At 43.2% G+C, this 9,468-nt stretch overlaps 1 protein-coding gene across 4 annotated transcripts in view; it reads right to left on the reverse strand.

The window, feature by feature from the left end:
- LOC110527544 (glycogen synthase kinase-3 beta) overlaps positions 1-5,169 on the reverse strand; it is a 48,149-nt gene extending 42,980 nt beyond the window's left edge. For 2 of the 4 annotated variants that reach the window (XM_021608891.2, XM_021608889.2), the window contains exon 1: positions 4,198-5,169. In XM_021608891.2, coding sequence (XP_021464566.2) covers positions 4,198-4,285 — 88 coding nt within the window. In that variant the 5' untranslated portion in view covers positions 4,286-5,169. The remainder of the gene's footprint in view (positions 1-4,197) is intronic. The other 2 variants (XM_021608892.2, XM_021608890.2) reach the window with 1 other exon arrangement.
- Positions 5,170-9,468: the final 4,299 nt, after the last annotated feature.

Consider the following 9,468-nt stretch of genomic DNA (forward strand, 5'->3'; position numbering starts at 1 on the left):
AAGTCGCAGTAATAAAGCCTCTCTTGAAAAAGCCAAACCTTGACCCAGAAAATATAAAAAACTATCGGCCTATATCAAATCTTCCACTCCTCTCAAACATTTTAGAAAAGGCTGTTGCGCAGCAACTCACTGCCTTCCTGAAGACAAACAATGTATACGAAATGCTTCAGTCTGGTTTTAGACCCCATCATAGCACTGAGACTGCACTTGTGAAGGTGGTAAATTACCTTTTAATGGCATCAGAGGCTTTGCATCTGTCCTCGTGCTCCTAGACCTTAGTGCTGCTTTTGATACCATCGATCACCACATTCTTTTGGAGAGATTGGAAACCCAAATTGGTCTACACGGACAAATTCTGGCCTAGTTTAGATCTTATCTGTCGGAAAGATATCAGTTTGTCTCTGTGAATGGTTTGTCCTCTGACAAATCAACTGTAAATTTCGGTGTTCCTCAAGGTTCCGTTTTAGGACCACTATTGTTTTCACTATATATTTTACCTCTTGGGGATGTCAATCGAAAACATAATGTTAACTTTCACTGCTATGCGGATGACACACAGCTGTACATTTCAATGAAACATGGTGAAGCCCCAAAATTGCCCTCGCTAGAAGCCTGTGTTTCAGACATAAGGAAGTGGATGGCTGCAAACCTTCTACTTTTAAACCCGGACAAAACAGAGATGCTTGTTCTAGGTCCCGAGAAACAAAGAGATCTTCTATTGAATCTGACAATTAATCTTAATGGTTGTACAGTCGTCTCAAATAAAACTGAAGGACCTCGCCGTTACTCTGGACCCTGATCTCTCTTTTGAAGAACATATCAACACCATTTCAAGGACAGCTTTTTTCCATCTACGTAACATCGCAAAAATCAGAAACTTTCTGTCAAAAAATTATGCAGAAAAATGTATCCATGCTTTTGTTACTTCTAGGTTAGACTACTGCAATGCTCTACTTTCCGGCTACCCGGATAAAGCACTGAATATTCTTCAGTTAGTGCTAAATACGGCAGCTAGAATCCTGACTAGAACCCCAAAATTTTATCATATTACTCCAGTGCTAGCCTCCCTACACTGGCTTCCTGTCAAGGCAAGGGCTGATTTCAAGGTTTTACTGCTAACCTACAAAGCATTACATGGGCTTGCTCCTACCTATCTCTCTGAGTTGGTCCTGCCGTACATACCTACACGTACGCTAAGGCCACAAGAAGCAGGCCTAATTGTCCCTAGAATTTCTAAGCAAACAGCTGGAGGCAGGGCTTTCTCCTATAGAGCTCCATTTTTATGGAATGGTCTGCCTACCCATGTGAGAGACACAAACTCGTTCTCAACCTTTAAGTCTTTGCTGAAGACCCATCTCTTCAGTGGGTCATATGATTGAGTGTAGTCTGGCCCAGGAGTGTGAAGGTGAACGGAAAGGCTCTGGAGCAACGAACCACCCTTGCTGTCTCTGACTGGCCGGTTCCTCTCTTTCCACTGGGATTCTCTGCCTCTAACCCTATTACAGTGGCTGAGTCACTGGCTTACTGGTGCTCTTTCTTGCCGTCACTAGGAGGGGTGCGTCATTTGAGTGAGTTGAGTCACTGATGTGATCTTCCTGTCTAGGTTGGCGCCCCCTTGGGTTGTGCCGTGGCGGAGATCTTTGTGGGCTATACTCGGACTTGATCCAGGATGGTAGGTTGGTGGTTGAAGATATCCCTCTAGTGGTATGGGGGCTGTGCTTTGGCAAAGTGGGTGGGGTTATATCCTTCCTGTTTGGCACGGTCCGGGGGTATCATTGGATGGGGCCACAGTGTCTCCTGACCCCTCCTGTCTCAGCCTCCAGTATTTATGCTGTAATAGATCATGTGTCGGGGGCTAGGGTCAGTTTGTCATATCTGGAGTACTTCTCCTGTCTTATTCCGGTGTCCTGTGTGAATTTAAGTATGCTCTCTCTAATTCTCTCTTTCTTTCTCTATCTCGGAGGACCTGAGCCCTAGGACCATGCCTCAGGACTACCTGGCATGATGACTCCTTGCTGTCCCAAGTCCACCTGACCATGCTGCTGCTCCAGTTTCAACTGTTCTGCCTGTGATTATTATTATTATTATTATTATTATTTGACCATGCTGGTCATTTATGAACATTTGAACATCTTGGCCATGTTCTGTTATAATCTCCACCCGGCACAGCCAGAAGAGGACTGGCCACCCTGCATAGCCTGGTTCCTCTCTAGGTTTCTTCCTAGGTTTTGGCCTTTCTAGGGAGTTTTTCCTAGCCACCGTGCTTCTACACCTGCATTGCTTTCTGTTTGGGATTTTAGGCTGGGTTTCTGTATAGCACATTGAGATATCAGCTGATGTACGAAGGGCTATATAAATAAATTTGATTTGGGGATCATTCAATATTCCGTTTATTTTGTTGTTCAGTGAAATCATCCCATGTGACGAGTCAACTCATTTAATTACAGTTCAATTCATAACTAAATTGCTTTTTTATTTAAATTGGAAGGATTTCATAATTTGCAATTATGTCTACTTATGATAAGGTGAAAGGTTTATGTTTATGTTTCTATAGCCAATGCAAAAAGTATCTACATTTAAATGGTATTCATATTAATTTGCATATATTTCCATTAATTCCCATATATTTTCGTTAATTCCCATGGAAAGTTTCCACTTCTGAATATGCCCCAAAATGTGCAACCCTACATGTAAGTCTACACTGATGTGTGAGAAAAGAGCATAGCCCACTGTCATCTTATGTACATAAACAGGACGACTCTCCAAAGATGGGAACTTGGTTTTGGTCTATTTATAATGTTATTTGCTCTCCAAGGGTTGACCAGGCTTCTCAGTAGACAGACATTTTAAAAAGCACTAGTAGGTCAGGAGGACTGACTGTGTGGAGTCATATGACCAACCATAGATACCTTCAGAGACGTAGGCAGACACAAGATGCTGCGAACCAATCAGAAAGTCCCGGTGCTACCCCCATTGCCTGGGGTTTGCTGATGCTGCACGGCAGAGCAGAGGCCAGCAGCACTCCATCCACTGAGAAACTTGTCAATTATTGAGCTGAACAAAGTGCTAATGAGCTGTGTGACCTGGCTGGCTGTGTGTGAAGCTCCAATAGTAGTAGTAGTCAGAACTAGCCTCATTTGCCAGATGTTGAAGCTTTACTAGAATTAGACCCATGAAGCCAAAGCATCCAGTACAGAGAGAATGTAGATGAATATGAATGAATTTAGTGAAAGGCTGATGCTCCTATGTGAGTTATTCTTTTGATGAACCAAGCAATCGTATGTTGGCATTAGATTTGAGTATAATGACATGGAATCCTATGGAAAAGTTAAGCAACGTTTTAGGTTTTTATTCCACTTTCACAAACTCTTTGTCAAAGACCAATGGTCAGATACTGTGGGTCCCACCTGACCCAACAGAATAGCAAAACCGACCTGCAGTACATACTGTAGGCTCTCCAATCCAGTGGACATTCACCTCTAAATCCACTGGTCTGGATTAATTAATTCTGCAGCCCCGAGGCTTCATCTGACCAGCCATGTTTAACATATCCCTGCTTGATACCCGAGAGTGCTCGATCAACACTACCCCTGGTCTGTCTGACTGCCTGCCTCAGAGCTGCAGGGTGGGGAATGAGAGGAGCGGACATGACAGTGTACCTCTAGGCATGTCCTATCAGCTCTTTCACCAATCCATTGTTTCAGTACTCCCAAAAATTAAGGGGTCAATCTCTAGAGTCTAGACTAGAGGGATGGCTCAAATGCAGTGATCACTCCTGCCAGATACATTTTGACTAGCTTACACATGAAGCACTACAAGCAAAGATACTTTTGCATTTAGGCTATTTTATGGTCGATAATAATATCATCAGTGATCATTTGGAAAGCTCCAATGGTATCTTACCATCCATTTACATTTTGTATGATCACGTTTCTCAATAATCCCAGACATATGCTAATAACATCATAGTAAAATACCAGACGGTGGCTCGAAGCGCACTAGTTGGGTCTAGGTAACAACGGTTAACTAAGCAAACGCATTGGACAGTGAATGGGAGTGTAACGTTACTGTCTGGAAATATGGGGTTATTCTATGTATGGACCCATATGGCATTTCAGTATTGACTGTGAATTAGGCTAGGCCTATTATGACCAAAAAAAAGCACAGAGAAAACGTTAGCTCTATGGTCATACTTACTGCTGACTTTCATACTGCCAAATGCTGAAGGCTGCGGCACCGCTTTGCAGCTCTCTGCGAAGGAGGTGGTTCTGGGCCGACCCGACATATTCCAATCCAAGTTATCCCTGCTTCGTCTTCAGTCGAATCGTACTTTTTCCAGTTCTATTAGTCTTCGACTGTCATACAAAGAATGTAGAATGCGTTGTTTTTTTATTTTAAAAAATGTTTAAAAAAAATTGGTAGCCAATTCCACGATAGAGGTCTGCTTCTTCTTATATCGTTCTAACACGAGCTAGCCAGCCAGCTAGCTAGCGAACTAATTTCGAACCGGTCAGCTGTGTCTGTTCTCGAGCTGTCGTCCAGCCACATTCAGCAATAATCTGTCATCCCTTTTATTTTGTATGTTCCTTTCACTTACCTAGGCTAACGTTATAAAGGCATTCTAGAAAATAACGGCCTGAGCCAGGTGTCTCATAAAATTGGGCCTCTCAAAGTTGCCAGTCCATTAAAAAAACAACGCGGTAAAGAGGAATAGGCTACATACAATGGCATGAACGACAAGTCTGCTTACGTTGAATGATTCTCAAAATAAAACAATATCAGGTCCAATAGCTAATCTTCATATTCTTATATTGACACTAAAGGATCCGACAGCACCAGCCATGGCGGCTCCCAGTGTCAGACCGACCAACATTCAAATCGGACACAAATGAACAAAATTCCCGATTTCAGGCCGAAAGAAACGCACCGACGTTTCTTTGAGAACTTCGCCCCCATAAACACAGAAGCAATTGTCGATAGTCCTTGCTGGTTGACGACGACGTGAAAGACTATTCCAAATGTATTTTTTTGTTGAAAACAGCCATGCTACCGCTCCACTAAATGTGAAATTCTCTTTTGATTCCTTCTTTCTCTGTCTGCTAGTTCTCTTTGTCAGACTACGACCAAAACAACGCAAATTACTTAAACTATTGAGTGGGTGAACCTCTTTCACGATCTCCACTAGATAGCCCAGCTACAGAGTCAAAGTGCCTATATTGTAAAGGCTCATGAAAATAAAACATGTATTTTTTGTCTTAATTTAAGGCCATGGTTAGGCATACGGTTATCAACGGGGTTAGGATTAAAAACACATTTTAAGAAAATACATTTTAGAAATGGGCGGGGTGTATGACTTTGTGGCTGTGGTAACTAGGGACAACCCGCTACGGGCTCTACGCAAATCTAAAACTACGGGAATATCGAATTGTGCACGCTCAGGCAGACGCGAGGAGGTTACGTCGACCAATCCAAAGCGAATCCATACGAAATTTGTGTAGAGACCTCAAGCCCAATGAGCGCGTTTATGTCTTTAGTCTACTGCCGCTATTGTCAAGAAAAATAAAAGGTACTTCGACATAAGGACATAATGGTGCAGTAACGTGTATTCATGGATGCCAAGGAAAGCCAGGCGTAGCAAAATATTTGACAAATAAAACAATTGAAACATTCTCTTTCGTCTCTCTCTCTTTTCAATAATTTTCCATCAATTCGCAAGTGTCTTGATTCTCACAGGAGAAAGCATCCAAACGAGCGAAACAGCGCCACTCTGTTTCAGTATGTGAAGCCTACGGAAAATATTCAGACCCCTTGACTTTTTCCACATTTTGTTACCTTACAGTTCTACAATTGATTAAATCGTGTTTACCCTCATCAATCTTCACACAATAACCAATAATGACAAAGCAAAAGTATTTTTTTGAACATTTTTGCTAATTTATTACAAATAAAAAAGTGAAATATCACATTTCCATAAGTATTCAGACCTTTTACACAGTACTTTGTTGTAGCTCCTTTGGTAGGCATCACAGCATTGAGTCTTGTGTATGACGCTACATTCTTCTCAGCAGATCCTCTCAAGCTCTGTCAGGTTGGATGGAGAGATGTTTGATCTGGTTCAAGCCCAGGCTCTGGCTGGGCCACTCAAGGACATTCAGAGACTTGTCCCGAAGCCACTCCTGCATTATCTTGGCTGTGTGGGTCATTATCCTGTTGGAAGGTGAACCTTCGCCCCAGTTTGAGGTCCTGAGCACTCTGGAGCAGGTTTTCATCAAGGATCTCGCTGTACTTTGCTCTGTTCATCTTTGCCTCAATCCTGACTAGTCTCCCATTCCCTGCCGCTGAAAAACATCCTCACAGCATGATGCTGCCACCACCATGCTTCACCGTAGGGATGGTGCCAGGTTTCCTCCAGACGTGACGCTTGGAATTCAGGCCAAAGAGTTCAATCTTGGTTTCATCAGACCAGAGAATCTTGTTTCTCATGGCTAACTCCAAAAGGCCTGTCATGTGCCTTTTATTGAGGAGTGGCTTACATCTAGCCACTCTACCATAAAGGCCTGATTGGTGGAGTGCTGCAGAGATGGTTGTCCTTCTGGAAGGTTCTCCCATCTCCACAGAGGAAATCTAGAGCTCTGTCAGAGTGACCATCGAGTTCTTGGTCACCTCCCTGATCAAGGCCCTTTTCCCTGATTGCTCAGTTTGGCTGGGCGGCCAGCTCTAGGAAGAGTCTTGATGGTTCTTCTTCCATTTAAGAATGATGGAGTCCACTGTGTTGTTGGGGACCTTCAATGCTGCAGAATTTTTTTGGTACCCTTTGCCAGATCTGTGCCTTGACACAATCCTTTCTCTGAGCTCTAAGGACAATTCCTTCAACCTCATGGCTTGGTTATTGCTCTGACATGCACTGTCAACTTTGGGTCTTTATATAGACAGGTGTGTTCCTTTCAAAATCATGTCCAATCAATTGAATTTACCACAGGTAGACTCCATTCAAGTTGTAGAAACATCTCACGGTATCATGTTTTAGGTAAGACCCAGATGCAGACAGTGTTGATGTAACATCAGTTTATTTGTAGAACAGGGGCAAGCAAAACGACAGGTCAAGGGCAGGAAGAGGTCAGTAAATCCAGATCAGAGTCCAAAAGGTACAGAACAGCAGGCAGTCTCAGTGTCAGGGCAGGCACATGTCAATAACCCAGTGTGGTGGGACAAGGTACAGGACGACAGGCAGTCTTAGGGTCAGGGCAGGCAGAAAACAAGAACTAGAAGCAGATAAAAGCAAAGGGGAAAACGCTGGTAGGCTTGACGAAGAAAACAAACTGGCAACAAACAAACAGAGAACACAGGTAATAATGAGGGGAGATGGTAGACACCTGGTGGGGGGTGGAGACAAGCACAAAAACAGGTGAAACAGATCAGGATGTGACACAAGGATGATCAATGGAAACAGGATGTACCTGAGCTCAATTTCGAGTCTCAAAGCAAAGGGTCTGAATACTTCTGTAAATAAGGTATTTCTGTTTTTTGTATTAATACATTTGCAAACATTTCTAAAAACTAATTTTTATGTTGTCATGGGGTATTGTGTGTAGATTGCTGAGGATTTTTTTTTTATTTGATCAAATTTATAATAAGGCTGGAACGTAACAAAATGTGGAAAAAGTCATGGGGTCTGAATACTTTCCGAAGGCACTGTATCTGATGCTGTCTGGACCAAAAGAGTATGTTGCCGCCATAGCATCTGATTGATTGATGCCAGCAAGCATTTGGCCTCCCTTGATAAAATAATTAGCCAATCAGCGTTGAGCTGAGCTCAACTGTGGTTTGTCCTGGTGCAGCAAAACGCCCAACAAGGGAAGCCAGTTTGGATTTTACTTTACAATATGTAGCCTACATGTAGCCTAGTTAACTAGTTAGCTAATTTAGCAGGTTCATTGTTGCCCATTCGAGAAAGTTAGGCTAGCAAGCATTTTAGCTAGGTAGCCTATGACAAAAAAAACTAAAAGTGTACTTACTGTATGACAGAGCCATAGACCGTTTTACCAACATGAAAGAGGAGGATGGCATTGGTATTCATCTAGTCTATAAGTAGGGTGTTTTTACTTGCGCGCACACACACAGAAAGAAATCAGTGCCATGGACAGCCACATGATATTTAGCTAAATTGATTGGACCTGTCATTCAGGGCAGAGCCCCATCTATTTACATATAAACAATAAAGTAAAAAACGTATCATTAATATGTTTCACATATGTAAAACAACCCCCTCTTTTTTTTTGCTTTCTTGAGTAAGGCAGCTCCAAAATGCAGGTGTTTCAGCCTAGCTCAGTGCTAGCGGTAAATACAGAGCGTAGGGGTTGATAATGTTCTCTAGATGCGCCGTGATTTGCTCAGTGTTCTGTCACTCATGGGGACACCACGTCACAGCAAGACCCTTGGTTGCTGCCATAGACTTCCATTAGAAGTGCCCATCGAAGAATACTCAAGGTCATTGGCCACAGATACAATTATGTAAAATCGTGTTATATCTACCATAGCTTTGATTGGACTGATCATGTCAACATCATACTTTCAAAATCATAGCTAGCAAGCTAGCAGTCATCATTATGCAGAAAGTCAGCAATCTACTGGCAAATTGTTTTCAATCCTTGTCATGTAAAGAGAAATTATATATAAAACGTATCAGGGTGCAGCCAGTAGATTGCTGGCTGTATCAGCCATTGGACATAAACATTACACAACAAGTTTGAAATCGCAAATGCAACAATTAGTGCTAAGGTGCCACTGCAGCCCCAGGTTCGATCCCAGGCTGTGTCACAGCCGGCTGTGACCGGGAAACCCATGAGGCTTCGCACAATTGGCCCAGCATCGTCCGGGTTAGAGGAGGGTTTGGCCAACCGGAATGTCCTTGTCTCATCGTGCTCTAGAGACTCCTTGTGGCGGGCCGGGCGCCTACAAGCTGACTTCGGTTGTCAGTTCCACAGTGTTTCCTCCGACACAGTGGTGCAGCTGTCTTCCGGGTAAAGCGAGCAGTGTGTCAAGAAGCAGTGTGGCTTGGCTCTCGACCTTCGCCACGTCCGTAGGGGGTTTGCAGCGATGAGACAAGATCGTAACTACCAAATGGATAACACAAAAATGGGGATAACGCCATGGGCCAGAAAATTTTCAATACATTGGCATGTCAATCCAGCAGGACTTCTGCCACGTTACTAACAACTGGAAACTCGGAATTGGGAAATGTCAGACTCGGATAAAACTAGCTCCGACTGGGAAAATACCCAAAATAATTTTGAACGGTCATCCAACTCGGAATTCAAAGTCAGGATTTTGGGCCTCTTTCTAGAGCCCACAAGAAGGACCGCCACGCCACCTTCCTGTTCAAGTGACCACAGCACAACAAGGTGAGTCCAAAAATGTCTTGTATGCTACTGCACAAATGAAGTAATATGCCATGGAGATATGCATACT

The sequence above is a fragment of the Oncorhynchus mykiss genome, chromosome 7, assembly GCF_013265735.2.
Source record: "Oncorhynchus mykiss isolate Arlee chromosome 7, USDA_OmykA_1.1, whole genome shotgun sequence".
NCBI classification, from domain to species: Eukaryota; Metazoa; Chordata; class Actinopteri; order Salmoniformes; family Salmonidae; genus Oncorhynchus; species Oncorhynchus mykiss.